Here is a 15,474-nt window from a genome sequence, read left to right as displayed (position 1 = left end):
ACGGCAACAGCCTGAATTCAATGCACAAGCTCAACTCTGTAGACATTGGATCACCTTTGGCAATTGTTCGAGATTTGATTGCGAATTTTTTTGTGCACATTTCATCTGAAAAAGGCTGCCGTGGTTTCATACAGATCAACAAACAGGTAACATGATAGATGATCTCTACTAAAAAATCAAAGCAGTGTAGAATTTATTAGGAATATGGAATCTGATTTCCTTATTTACTAGATTATATGCGATTGCCAACAATACATGTATAAGAGGTTATTGGGGTCAGTCAATCTTTGACTGATTAAATACTATATGCTATTAAGCCTACCTATAATTAACCTCATAAAAATAAAAACTAAAGTAGGCAGCCCAGCGGCTTGAGGGGTTAGCGTGTCAGCCTCACAGCTTTGGGGTCCTCGGTTAAAATCCATTCAATCCACCTGTGTGGAGTTTGGATGTTCTCCTCAGGACTGCGTGAGAGTGAATGGTTGTCAATCTACTTGTGCGCTGCAATTGGCTGGCCGACAGTGTTCCCTGCCTCTGGCCAGGAGTCAGCCGGGATTGGCTCCAGCACCACCCACAACCCTAATGAGGATAAAACGGTTCAGAAGATGAATGAATGTATGAATACGAGTTTAAATGGGATCATATGCAGGTTTTAAATAATATTGTCCATTGCAGAAAAATACATCCCTCCCAAGAATGGCCGCCCTCAGCATCTCAAATACAACTTTTGCACTGGAGCTACTACACTCCCTGAGCCACTCAAACCCAAGTGGAAATATCTTCGTGTCTCCCTTGAGCATCAGCTCAGCTTTAGCAATGGTCTACCTAGGAGCCAGAGGAGATACTGCCACACAGATGGCACAAGTAAAACTGCCTTTCTTTTTTCAATTTTGAATAATGTCATGTCCCTAAAAATATTATGTATATACCGTGAATAGAAACAATCAAAATAACCACTATGTATTTTTTTATGTCCAAATATTTTAAGCAGCTCTGTCCAAATTGTGTGTGTTAATTTATTTGAAAAAAAAAAATCAAAATACATTTATTCTCATAAACATTTTTTTTATCTTTAGTTTTTTTCTTCATTCATTCAGCAGGAATCAAGCCCGTGCTTGCCCACACCAAAGTCAGACGAGTTAACTTCTATACCACGAGGCGGCTTATTTTTAGTTTTTCGCACAATAATAGCAAGGCCAACGCAATCAAGTACATTATCATTTTTCTTCTTGATTCAAAACGGCTTGTTTGGCTAGCACGTCAGTCTCACAGCTCTGTGCAGTTTCCACATTCACCGATTCAGGGTGTCGCCTGCTTCCGGCCCGAAGTCAGCTGGGATAGGCTCCAGTCCCCCCTGCGTTCAGAAAATGAATGAATTTAAAAAAAAGGATTCAAAACACAGCATAATGTGAAATCTCTTTGCCTAGGCCCTGTCATTCACATCTGGTGATTATGTTCATGGAGAGTTCCAAAGCCTCAATGAAGAAATCAATTCACCCTCTGCTTCGTACATCCTAAAATTGGCTAATCGTCTTTATGGAGAAACGTCTTCCCATTTCCTTTCTGTGAGTTCTCAGATGTGTTGTGGGTGTTAACAAACTTGAAAAGGTATTCTTTAAATTTGTTATTTATTTGTGTTATTTATTGTGTCTATTATTTGTTTGCAGAAATTTCTTGCTGACACGCAAAAGTATTATTCCGCAGATTTGAAGAATGTTGACTTCATTGGGTCTCCAGATACATCCCGAGTTGAGATTAACAATTGGGTGGAGCAGCAGACCGAGAGTAAGACGTGAAAATTAATACTTCTTCATCGATTCATTTAATTCGAGGAAAATGTGAAGAATATTGTACCTAAAAAAACAAGCAAAGTTCAGGTCTGTGTTATACATGAGGTCTTCACAATTATGAACAGTGAAAAAGTCCACTTTGCAGCCATTCTAATGGGAGTTTTAAAACCTGTGTTTGTCCGACAGATGGCGCGTGAGAGTCCGCTCTACCAAAAGCCAGCCCTATCCAATTAGCCTTCAGCAGGTCTATACGGGAGGATAAAATAAAAGAAGTTGCTCGAGAGAATAGTTAGCAAGGCACACCCACATTGGCCAGTGCTCACGGAAAAAACAAATGAAGAATTAGACTTTAAGGATTTAAAATTATAAATTCCATTTGAGAATTGTGGGTTGTGTGGTAGTTTGTTTTACCACGTTTCCGTACCATATGTTGCAGTGGCGGTCCGTGTATTTTCTCGTAGGGCCTTCAAGGAATCAATCCAACCCTGAAAAACTATTTTATGGCTATAAAACCTCGACTGCAGCTACAGCTATGACACATGAAAAATAATCAATGCACAAAATGGGGTAAAATCCACTTCCTAGCAGCATTTATTGATGATAGGTTCATTAATAATTGCCCTTCTTTGTAATTATCAATACCTGCAGGCAGACATCTAATTCAATTATTGACATTTAATTAAATAGATTGGATCCCAGATAAGAGCCTTAAGGGAGGATGTCTTCAAAAGTATCCTCTCGAACAAAATTTCGCGTACGGCTTTAAGGCATTTGGATAAAAACAATCACGCCTTCATTTGACCTAAGAATCATATAACAATTACATAAAGAAATGTCACGAGTGTTATGGAAGTGGCAGAAACAACATCTTTGTTATTGGCCAGTTACCCTGGCTCCGTTGCAAAAGAGAACAACCGATCTCGAAGCCCCACATTGGGTGAGTTGCTGTATAAACAATCCTTGGATAATTCCATGTGAGAGGTGACTAGGCAGCAGTTTATGACCTCGAGCTGAACGATAGGAAAAATGATTTAATGATTTAACAAAGAAATGAATTACTACACATATATGTATAATAGTAACAACAATTGATTAAATACAAATACTGGAGCTTTTCAGACATTACAACCGTATCGGGGGTGATTTCCCCGGGAAAAGACTATATGGACATCAATGGCGAAACGGCAAAAATTCACTAAAATGGGGTAAAATCAACTTCCTAGCAGCTTTTAGTGATTAAATACAAACACTGAAGCTTTTCAGATATCAGAACCGGGCCCACAATTGAAATATTATTTAGGAATATAGCCATATTTTACTCACCAAAAATCCTTGTTAACTGTCCACAATATCTATCCTTCTTTCATTCTTCCTTCTTTTCTATCGCCATCGAAGCTAATGATGAAGGTCAAGCCTGTCTTGTCATATTTCTGGCATAGTCCGTCTTGAAAATGGCTTTAAATCAACACACCAATATATTTGCTCGTGCAGATCGCTCAAAATACAGCTCTGTACCTCTCATAGTTAGCGCACTGAAAGTGGCGGACACACCCTTTTCCCGGCTGTAACAGGCTTGCTAGCTTTGGAGTTGACCGCCCTGTCGTAATGATGTCCATTTTTTTTCTGGAAAAGTCCGTCTGGAAAATAGCTTTGTGAGCAAATCTGCAACCAAATCCATTGGTTTTCCTCTGTCTGCCATTGTGGGTGGAGTTCACGATCTCTGGTTTGCTCACTTGGGCTTTGGTCCGCCTACTAGCCAATCATAGTTGATAAAAGCGATGACGTATTCCTCCACCTGCGAAATGGCCTTAGTGTCACCGAATCAAATTCTTATTGGTTAAAGCAACAGTCTTATCAATGCTTGTTTAATGCAGCAGAGCCCGCACAACTGATCGTGAAGGCCTTGAGGCAGATTTCTGACACCGGCAACAAATAATGTGATTGAAATGTGATTGGTTAAATGCTTCAATATGAAAACACGCATCTGGAAGCAGTGCAACCAGGGGCAAAGCAATGAAAGGAAGCTCACAGACAATTTGGAATTATTTAATAAGTATTGATGGACAAAATATGATATGTGATTCAGATATTTCTTAGGCCAGCAGAGAAGGCATTGAAGGCCCTGACGGCCCTTCACTGATATGTTGTAAATAAATGTTTTGTCATGGTGACATGTGTTCAGCATTTGCGAGTTACAAACACTGGTGCAATTCCAAAAAGTGGAAAAAAATACAAATTTTTCGTCACATTATGGGTGCACGTTATACATGGGTGTGCGTTATACGCGAGTAAATACGCTATTCTTTAATTGTTGTGTGTTTAGGTAAGATCAAAGATCTTCTGAAGCCAGGAACAGTCAGCACGACTACAAGATTGGCTCTGGTGAATGCCATCTATTTCAAAGGCAATTGGAAGCATCGCTTTGATCCTACAAAGACCAAAGAATTACAGTTTAAAGTCAACAAGGTAAAAACTAACTTACATTGATTGAAATGGGGGTGGCCCAGTTGAAGAGTGTTTAGTGTATGGTCCTCACAGTTCTGGGATCGTAGGTTCGATCGCAGGTTGGTCCTTTTTTGTAGCGGTTATATGGGCTTTTGTGGGTTTTCTCAGGGTACTCTGGTTCCCTACCCCATCCTAAAAATTACAGGGAGGGCTGGGTGAACACTCTAAATTGCCATTAGAAATGATTGTGAGTGGTTGTCTCCTTGTGCCCTGGTGGCTACCATTTTGGGGTGTTAACTGTTAGCTGGAATAGGCTCCAGCACACCTCTGTGACCTTTGTGAGTAGCAGTTGAGAAAATGAATGAATGGACTAGAGATCTTTGACCCAATAGAGTGCTGTGAGAGATGATAAGGTGGGCAGTAAATTAGAATTCAATCATTTATTTCATGCTAAATAATTAGTTGTTCCTCACCATCTTCATTTCCTGAACATTGGTCGGTAAATAGCATTCACGTTGCATTAGCGGTCCAATTTTTTGGGTGTTTGGGTGGTGTAATTACATCATAAATGTATTGACTTCTATTTAACGTTTTACTATTAGTGTTTGCAAAAACCATTTTTTGATAATTACCGCTATTGGTTTATTGCCGAAAACTACTACAATATATATTAGGTCATTCATTAATTTTCTGTACCAGTTATCCTCACAGGGGTTCAGAGGGGTGCTGGGTTTTGCATGTTCTCCCCGGGCTTGCAAGAGGTTTCTCCAGATACTGTGAACCTTCTTCAGTTTGCGGCTTCAACTTTCATGGCTACCCTAAACCGCAGATTTTTTTCAGAAAAAAAATAGTTCACAAACTCGCAAGCGGAAGCCACTCACTCCCCTGTCTTCTACTTGCCACTAGAAAAACTCAAGACTGAGGAAAAAAATGGTGAGCTATGAGCAGTTGCCATCATAATTATCAAAAAATAGGCCTTTTGGACGGCAGAGAGCATCAGTAGAGGGGGATTTTTTTTAGGAAGGCGAGCCTTGAGAGACATTAGGGCAGGCATTGGCCTTGTCCAAAAATAGAGCACTTTAGCTGGTGAGGATGGTGAGACGTTAAGGCTGAGCAACGTGGAAGTTTAGATTCCATTTAAGTCCGGGCAGTGAGCTGACGTCATTGCACTTATCCGGAAATAGAGCTCCTAGGAGGGCTGATTGAAGTTTGGGCGGTGCGGAGGAGCGAAGTGGAAGTTCAATTTTCCCGCCCTGCGACCCTCCCAGGCTGTAACCTGCAGCGACAAGTTTTTTGGAAGATGGGATGTGTGGATATGCTCCTGGCTGGCTTCATGGAAAAGCCAGGCTCAATCAACAAGTTCGAACATTCTCATGCTTTAAAAAACAAGAACAAAGCCCATGTATTAACTGATTCATTTATAACAGACAATGATGTTTTTAGTTCATTTTGTTACCTGACATGATTCCATTCCACACTTAGTCAGGCGAGTACAATACAGTCATACTTTGAGATACGAGCTTAATGCGTTCCGGGACTGAGGTGGTATGTCGATTTATCTCAAATCGACGTTTTCCATAGAAATGAACTAAATACAAATTGCTTCGTTCCCACCATCCGAAAAAAAAAATGCCAAAAACAGGATATTACAATGAAAAACATTTTTATTGGTTGCAATTCACCATCTGCTATCAGTAATAAATACCTAGTGGTTGTGATGTTTAATAACCAAATGAGGCTTTTGTCATAAGAACTGGGAGTTTGCTGATGAGAGAGAGAGAGCGAGAGAGAGAGAGAGAGAGAGAGAGAGAAAGAGAGAGAGAGAGAGAGAGAGAGAGAGAGAGAGAGAGAGAGAGAAAGAGAAGGAGAGAGAACGAGAGAGACTTGACGCATGCACTCGTAATGTAACATAAACTTTAAATTTAACCTAAGTGAACTTAGATTCCTATACAGACACTTTTTGATATTTTTTATCTAACGTTACTCTAAATTTAAACCTTCTTGTGCAATGACCATTTCTCGTGCGATGACCAAGGCAAAGAGGTTAATGTATTTCACCGCGGCTTTTCGAGGTGACCTTCCTGTATCTCCATACGTATTGGCGAGCGAGCTCAGTCACCCGTACACTACTCATGTTTTTCGAATATTTCGTGCTTAATATCGTTTGTCATCATGCAACTTTTCTTCGCACTTCCCTTCACCGGCTTTCTTTGGATCCATTGTGTTTCCGTTAAATCTGCACTGACTAATGCAGGAAAAACAAGGAAAAACGTTTGGTCAACGGATGTTTGGACCCGGACGTGACGTCGAACGGACGTGACGTCGAACGGACTTGACGTCGAACGGACGTGACGTCGAACGGACGTGACGTCGAACGGACGTGACGTCGAACGGACGTGACGTCGAACGGACGTGACGTCGAACGGACGTGACGTCGAACGGACGTGACGTCGAACGGACGTGACGTCGAACGGACGTGACGTCGAACGGACGTGACGTCGAACGGACGTGACGTCGAACGGACGTGACGTCGAACGGACGTGACGTCGAACGGACGTGACGTCGAACGGACGTGACGTCGAACGGACGTGACGTCGAACGGACGTGACGTCGAACGGACGTGACGTCGAACGGACGTGACGTCGAACGGACGTGACGTCGAACGGACGTGACGTCGAACGGACGTGACGTCGAACGGACGTGACGTCGAACGGACGTGACGTCGAACGGACGTGACGTCGAACGGACGTGACGTCGAACGGACGTGACGTCGAACGGACGTGACGTCGAACGGACGTGACGTCGAACGGACGTGACGTCGAACGGACGTGACGTCGAACGGACGTGACGTCGAACGGACGTGACGTCGAACGGACGTGACGCCGAACGGACGTGACGCCGAACGGACGTGACGCCGAACGGACGTGACGCCGAACGGACGTGACGCCGAACGGACGTGACGCCGAACGGACGTGACGCCGAACGGACGTGACGCCGAACGGACGTGACGCCGAACGGACGTGACGCCGAACGGACGTGACGCCGAACGGACGTGACGCCGAACGGACGTGACGCCGAACGGACGTGACGCCGAACGGACGTGACGCCGAACGGACGTGACGCCGAACGGACGTGACGCCGAACGGACGTGACGCCGAACGGACGTGACGCCGAACGGACGTGACGTCGAACGGACGTGACGTCGAACGGACGTGACGTCGAACGGACGTGACGTCGAACGGACGTGACGTCGAACGGACGTGACGTCGAACGGACGTGACGTCGAACGGACGTGACGTCGAACGGACGTGACGTCGAACGGACGTGACGTCGAACGGACGTGACGTCGAACGGACGTGACGTCGAACGGACGTGACGTCGAACGGACGTGACGTCGAACTCGTAAGGTCCAACGGACGTGAGGTCCAACGGACGTGAGGTCCAACGGACGTAAGGTCCAACGGACGTAAGGTCCAACGGACGTAAGGTCCAACGGACGGAAGGTCCAACGGACAGAAGGTCCAACGGACGGAACGTCCCACGGACTTTTGGTCGCCGGGTTCGCTCGCTGTCCAATTATAATCATGAAAGAGTGAGAGACCTTAAATTTACTTTTGAAAGCGATCAACCATGTAATCTCTCGCTCTCAAAATGATAATCATAAGAGAGAGAGAGAGTGAGTTTGTAATTGCATCGACAATGTAAGAGCATTAATATCTAAATATCTAATATCAAAATTATCAATAAGAGCACATCGGCTGCTGCCATTGTTGGCGGTAGACGTCCGATGAACCTTCATTCTCCCTGGGAGAATTTGCAATGCACCAAGGTGTTGAAATACTTTATATGGTCATTTTCACAAAACAAATAAAAGTCTTAGTATACCTTTAGCCCGGAACTTTGACATTAAAATAAAAGGCAATAAGTAGAAATTATTTTATCAAAACTTTTATTAAAAATTAGACAAAGCAAATTCACAGATTGTGTTTTTATTAAAGCAGTAAAACTTACAAACTATGAACAAAAAATACAAATACAATATAAACTTACAAATTATGTACAAAGGGAATTCACGGATGGGAGTTTTTATTAAAAAAGTAAAACGTACAAATTATATGCCATGGCTTGTAGGTACTGTACTTTGTTTGCATAGTGATCCGGGTTTTCATAGTCATCCGTGTTCAAGCTATTGCCTGGAAGAGAAAATGTGTTCACCCAATCATAGTTGGTATCACTTGCCAATTATAGTTGGTGAAAGGCAATGGCGTATCCTACGCCCGTTAGAAGGCCTTGGTGTCACCAAATCAAATTATGATTGGTTAAAGCAACACTCTTATCAACGCTTGTTTAATGCAGCAGAGGCTGCAGAACTGATTGTGAAGGCCTTGATTTCTGACCCTGGCAACAAATAATGGCTCAAATGTGATTGGTTAAATGCTTCAATATGAAAACATGCATCTGGAAGCAGTGCAACCAGGGGGAAAGCAATGAAAGGAAACTCACAGACAATTTGGAAATATTTAATAAGTATTGAGGGAAAAAATATAATATATGATTCAGATTTTTCTTAGGCCAGCAGAGATGGCCTTGAAGGCCCTGATGGAACACCACTCTGGGCTCTCATTGGCTGTCTCACAACAAGCATTCATTTTCTTTCACCCATTGTCTGCTAAAAACTATTTAGGCTTGGGGAAGCTGTGGACGAGTGCCTCGACCTTGACTGCAGCCTTCCGTAGGCGAAATTGTGCCGCGGGGGCAGGCGAAGGGCTGTGTTGTCAGTAATAAGGACATTGAAGAGTTAGTTGGTCAATGTGAATCAAAATGGACAGGTTTTTCTGAACCAAAAACCCTGGATGACCAGTAAGACACGGGCACTTATTAAATGCTGTTACACCGCCGTCAGGTCAGGGGACAAGTTACAAGATACAGCGCTGCCAGAGCAGACCTGATGAGAGGTATCAAAAAGCCCAAATAGTATAAACAAGGAAAAATGAGGGGCACTTCACAGAAAATAACTCAAAGAAGATGTGGCACGGAATACGACACATTACCGATGACAATGACAATAATAAGGTGTCGGTTAATGCAGATGCCTCACTAGCAGAGGAACTGAACAATTTCTTTGCCCGCTTTGAGACTGACCAATCAAATTCAGTCTCAACACATCCACCGACTTTCTGTGAGTACACTGAAGCCTTAGGAACATGAAGTGAGGACTGTGAACACAAGAGAAGCTGCTGGCACTGAGGGAGTACCTGGGTAGGTGCTCAAAGCCTGTGGTGACTGGGGTTTTCACAAAGATTTTCAATTGTTCCCTGCAACACTCAATCTTCCCACCCTGCCTGAAATTTACCATCAGCATCCGTGTCCCTAAAAATCCAACCATTGACAGCTTGAATGATTACAGGCCTGTTGCACTTACGTCTGCGATCATGAAGTGCTTTGAAAAGTTGGTTGCCCCCCACATAAGGGAGACAATCCCTCCTTTAGTTGACCCTCACCAGTTTGTTTATTGAGCAAACAGGTCCACTGAGGACGCCATCGCCGTAGCTCTACACGCAGCGCTGAGCCACCTGGAGCACCATGGGAACTATGCGAGTGTGATTTTCACTGACTATAGCTCAGCATTCAACACTATAATATCGGACATTCTGGCTGACCACGGAAACTAAATAAATAATCCTGGACTTTCGCAAATGCAACACAGATCTGGTCCATGGTCCGGTACTGGTCCGTGAGCCACCTGGTGCCGGTCCGTCTGAGAAACAAATATTAACATTTTCAATCTCGCCCTCCTAAATTGAAATGAGAAAATTTGTTACAGTAATATTTAAGTGCAATTATGCTTTGGAATTGTTTTGCCGTTGAGGATGTCATCCATGGAACATACAGCCCCACCTCCACACTTCTGTCTTAAGTAGTCGTCCTCCACATGAACCGGTCTGTGAGAAAGTAGGATGAGCTTTACTGGTCCCTGGTGAGAAATTGATGGGGCTACTGGTCTAGGGTACAATCTGCTTTTCACCTGTAGTCACCAGTAGTCAGCTCCAGCACCCTCCATCAGATAGATCCTGATCAAGAAGCAATGTGAAAAATGTATGAATAAAATTCTAAAGTAGTTGTTGTTTCATTTTCAAATATTAAAGTATTTTATTCATTGTCTGCCATTGACCATTGGTTTTGAATGCAGTTCTTTTATTATCAATGACTTCGTGCTTATTTTTGTTGAGTGGTTTCCATAGAATGGTACAAAAACCACAAACGATCGCTGCTACATAAAACAATTGCATGAATTATATCTTCAAATTGAGCGTAATTTTACAATGGGCCAAACTATTTATTGGATAAACTATTGTATATGTGCAATGACAGTGTAGTAGTATACTAATTTTAGAGTAAAATTGTGATTTATTTAATATGATGTAGAACTTTTAGGTTCCCTAACAAGCTCGAGCCAATCCCATCTGAATTTTACACGCTAGACCAGGGGTGTCAAACTCCCTTTGGACTGCGGGCCAAATACAGCTTAATTTGAGATCAAGCGGGCCGGACTAGTAAACTCATTGCAAAATTACATAGAACTAACAATAAGCCCACTTTTTTCCTTTGTATTAGTCACTAATACTAATAATTAGTGCAAAGAATGAGTAAATTATCAAAATGTTTATTCACAGAATTTTCCTTTTACATCATGAACAATATATTATGAACAAGAGAATAACATAAAAACATAAATAAAGTATGTGCAATTTTAACAACACTTCTGGAGAGTTAAACATACATATATTTTACGTATATTTAAGTGTGTTGTACATAAAACTGATCACAGAAATAGTAACAATGTGTTGCTTTCATGTTGTCTACACGTACTAAAACACTACGCCCCCTAGCGGTTAATACAAGAACTACACCTTTTATAGAAAATTCATATTTTTTTTATACAACGCAGCTTTCTTCCCCGGAACATACCACACCACCAGACGGGCCGGATCCGGCCCGCGGGCCGTATGTTTGACACCACTGTGCTAGACTGATTTTATAGCCACTTGCATACGAACAAACGACCAACAAGGAGAATTTGGGGATCATGCTATTCAAAATTGTCCCACTGTAACATGTAATTCAATTTAAATGTTTTGTTTGTTTAATTTTTATTAGGATGTGACGATGACAGTAAACATGATGTACCTGATGAATAAACTCCCTTACAACTACATTCCTGAGTTGGGTCTGCAAGTTCTTGAGTTGCCGTACATTGATGATGAGCTCAGCATGATCATCCTGCTTCCAGAGGAGTCAACTGATGGCACCGACCCACTGCTGAAGGTATAGAGTAACAGTAACACCCTCAATACTTTTCAGTTTGAAAATCTAAACAGTTTTTTTTTCAAATTCATTAAATAATTTTTTGGACGGGCAGCCCGGCGGACAAGTCGTTGGCACGTGGACCTGAAAGTCCTGGTTTCCAAATCCAGATCTTTCTTTGTGTGTAGTAGGCTGATTGGAAAGTCGAAATTGCCTCTAGGTATGAGTTTCAATGCTTGTCCGTCTCCTTGTGCCCTGCGATCGGCTGGCCACCGATGGAGTGTGTCCCCTGCTTCTGGCCTGAAGTCACCTGAGATAGGCTCCAGTCTGTGACCCATGTGAGGATAAGTTGTTCAGAAAATAAAAGTTTTCCAAACAGGAACACAAAATTTCTGGAACATCTCCCAGCTAATGATAGGGAAGTTACACCGTGAACTGTTCGGCAGATAGTTCCAGGTAATACAGCAATCCTTCGAATATCACGGATCATGTAGACCAGACATAGCCATAAAACCCTGAAGTAGCATCAACCTTATTATTACTACATACCATACATACACAAAATATGTAAATACTTTAAGAACTATACACAGTTGTAGCCTATCCCAGCTTTTAGGTCACCAGGAAGGGGACACTCTGAATCGGTGGCCAGCTAATTACAGGGCACAAGTAGATGGACAACCATTCACGCTCACACTCATACCTAGAAGCAATTCAGAGTGTTCAACAAGCCTACCATGCATGTTTTTGGAATGTGGGAGGAAACCAGAGTACCTGGAGAAAACCCACACAAGCTCTGCGAGAACATGCAAACTCCTAACGATAAAGCTGACCTGAGATCGAACCCTGGACCACAGAACTGTGATGCTGACGTGCTAACTGTCCATCGGGCCGCCCTGGACAGTCAGTTCAATAAGTAAATGAACACCCTGCGATATTGCAAGTTCAACCACTATGAAATCATGCAGCAGTCAGAAGTTTTCATCTTAGATGTATGTCCACAGTAAGAGATAATCAAAAAGAAAAATCCAGAAATCACAATGTGTGATTTTTAACAATTTATTTGTGTGATACAGGTGCAACTAAGTATTTGATCGGCCTATCAGCTGACCCCCAAAGACCTGTTAGTCTCCATTTAAAAGTCCTCCACCTGCCCATGTATTGTGCTGAATCATATGCACATCTTTGAGGATATCAGCCGCATAAAGAAACATATCCACGCGATACAATCAGTAGGATTTAGTAACATGACCAAGAGCAAAAGGCTGCCCAAAGACACCAGAGACAATATTTTTGGTTGTCACAAGACCACAATGTTATATTTGGGACTACAAAGGCCTGGCGTCCACTTGTGATGTGGACATCATTTTTTTCAGAAACTATGTAATGTTAAAAGACAATTCCTTGCTTTTACACTCATCAGGTCCCAATTAACCCAAATATCTAAAAGAAAAGAAAAATGCATCCCTTACAAGAGTTTGGGTCTTAGGAGGTTAACACCAGAGATGCCTCAGAGTCAATAGGCTGTTTCCTCATAGGAAGGCTTGAATGCGAAAGTGAAGTCTTCAATGTAGTCAGTCCACCAACTCACAAGCAGCACCTCATCCCCACTATAGTACACAATCTTGGTGGTGCACTTCTGCCCTCTACTGAAATGCTGGGCACTACATCAACATTTCTATGAAGCCTTCCGGAAATTGCTCTCCATGGTCTTGCTGAACTCCTCCCATGCAAGGTTTTTGCCACTGAGAACATCAAACCTGAATACTGCTTTGCCAGCCGGTGCCTGTCACGGTACAGCGGAACAGAAATCACACGTACGACAGTTTGACGGGATTACCAAGAGACCAGCTTTACTGTCAGTGATGAAAGTCAGACTGCGTAAGGAAAACAAGTCGGAATAGGGCAGGCAATAAGGCAGAATCGAGGAAGCAGACAGCGGTTACAAACAAGGTGATCAGAGCACAGAAAGACAAATCCAGAAACAACATGCAGGCAATCTGAAAAAAAATCAGGTCTTGACAACAGGTAGACGGTTAGGTGTAGACAGGCTAAAATGACGAATGTGACTCACAACAATCTGGCAAGTGAGTAGTGTGGCAGAGGTGTAAATATGGGATCTGATAGTTGGCCAGCGATTAAAAACAGGTTGAGGCACAGCTGACTTGCATGAAACTTATGGCACCCACTCCAAGATAAGGTGGCAGATATTTTTAGCAGGGCTCACACACAATAATTGCAAATTTGTTGTCTTCTAAGCACTGGTCAAAGCATTGGAATGAGGGTAAGAGTTTTATACATTTCTTCTACAGCTACTAGAAAAGGACTGCAGTAAGTTTTTGGCTGTCCTCACTGCTATCTGCTTGTGTTGTCATTATTTTATTAAATTGAGCGATAGAAAATACGCATTTCTAAAATTCTTCTTTATTTTGATTTCATCCTCTCTGTGTGAAACTCTGAACTCAAGCTAAAGTACTAAATGTTATTGTCTTATAGCTGGAGAACGAGCTTACACATGCAAAACTAGAAGAGTGGACCAACAAAGAAAACATGGATATCTACTCCGAAGTCATTGTTCATCTGCCGAAGTTTAAACTGGAAGAAGATTATGAGCTGAGCGAACCTTTGGCTAAACTTGGCATGACAGACGTGTTTTGTGGAGCAAAGGCTGACCTTTCTGGGATGAACAGAGTGGGAGGACTTTCTCTGTCAACCGTAGCACACAAGGCCTTTGTAGAGGTCAACGAAGAGGGCACTGAGGCTGCTGGAGCCTCTGCTTGCATGATTGCTTTCTGTATGATGAAGGAGGAACATTTCACAGCAGACCATCCCTTCCTCTTTTATATCAGGCACAATAAGTCCCAGTCCATTCTTTTTCTTGGAAGGTTTTCATCTCCTCTGTAGACAACTCAGAAATAAAAGTAAATAAAATGCAATGGATACTCTATTTCTTTTGACGAGATTTTGTAAGCTTTAAGGTTACGCATTCTGCATAATCTAACAAGAATGTTTTGGCAGCACAGTGAACTACTAACTACTACATCCACCTTACAATTTAGAGTTTGTAGGTTCAATATCAGGCTCAGCCTTTCTAAATGAACTTAAGATGTTTTGACTCTTCTTGCAAGGTTTTAAGGGGGGTACTGTGGTTCTTTCCATTTTATTGGCATTGGCTCTTGAGCTTGTATACACAATGCCATGTGTTTGTTTTCTGTTCTAAGAGATTTGAAGATAAATGAAGTAAACAAAGAAAACCAAAAGTCTCAGGGTGCATCAGCAAAGGCTACGCATCAGCAAAGGTTACGCATTCTGCATAATCTAACAAGAATGTTTTGGCAGCACAGTGAACTACTAACTACTACATCCACCTTACAATTTAAAGTTTGTAGGTTCAATATCAGGCTCAGCCTTTCTAAATGAACTTAAGATGTTTTGACTCTTCTTGCAAGGTTTTAAGGGGGGTACTGTGGTTCTTTCCATTTTATTGGGATTGGCTCTTGAGCTTGTATACACAATGCCATGTGTTTGTTTTCTGTTCTAAGAGATTTGAAGATAAATGAAGTAAACAAAGAAAACCAAAAGTCTCAGGGTGCATCAGCAAAGGCTTTAATGAAAGCAGCTCATGATTTTACATCTGACTCCAGTATATACTGTTATTTCTGGAAGGCAATAGTGAGTGTTACTTTGAATATTAGTCGGCAGGTTTCAGTTTAGAAGAAACTTCCAACTATGGAATAGTTTACATAGCTAACTAGTCTTTGGAATAGAACTGTATTATCACTCAGGTGCTTGAGAATAATGGTAGGATCCTTTCCATGGTATCTCGCACCAAGGCTAGAGCTGGAACGACCCACGTTGCACCCTATCTCAAGCTTGTCACAACCAGAGCTCAAAAAGAAGTGTGATACCTAAGATACGAGGTTGAATTTGCAGA

The 15,474-nt window shown here is 42.3% G+C and overlaps 1 protein-coding gene across 1 annotated transcript; it reads left to right on the top strand.

The window, feature by feature from the left end:
• Positions 1-6: 6 nt before the first annotated feature.
• serpinb1 (serpin peptidase inhibitor, clade B (ovalbumin), member 1) lies at positions 7-14,487 on the top strand. Its single transcript, XM_077717657.1, has 7 exons — positions 7-146; positions 676-864; positions 1,428-1,565; positions 1,668-1,785; positions 4,114-4,256; positions 11,394-11,561; positions 14,037-14,487. Exons 1-7 carry the CDS (start codon positions 21-23, stop codon positions 14,442-14,444), a joined length of 1,290 nt encoding a protein of 429 aa, XP_077573783.1. The 5' UTR covers positions 7-20; the 3' UTR covers positions 14,445-14,487.
• The last annotated feature ends 987 nt before the right edge of the window (positions 14,488-15,474 follow it).

This window comes from Stigmatopora nigra, chromosome 5, assembly GCF_051989575.1.
Source record: "Stigmatopora nigra isolate UIUO_SnigA chromosome 5, RoL_Snig_1.1, whole genome shotgun sequence".
Taxonomy (NCBI): Eukaryota; Metazoa; Chordata; class Actinopteri; order Syngnathiformes; family Syngnathidae; genus Stigmatopora; species Stigmatopora nigra.
Note: the sequence above shows the minus strand (reverse complement) of the source record. Positions and strands in the feature narration are given on the sequence as shown.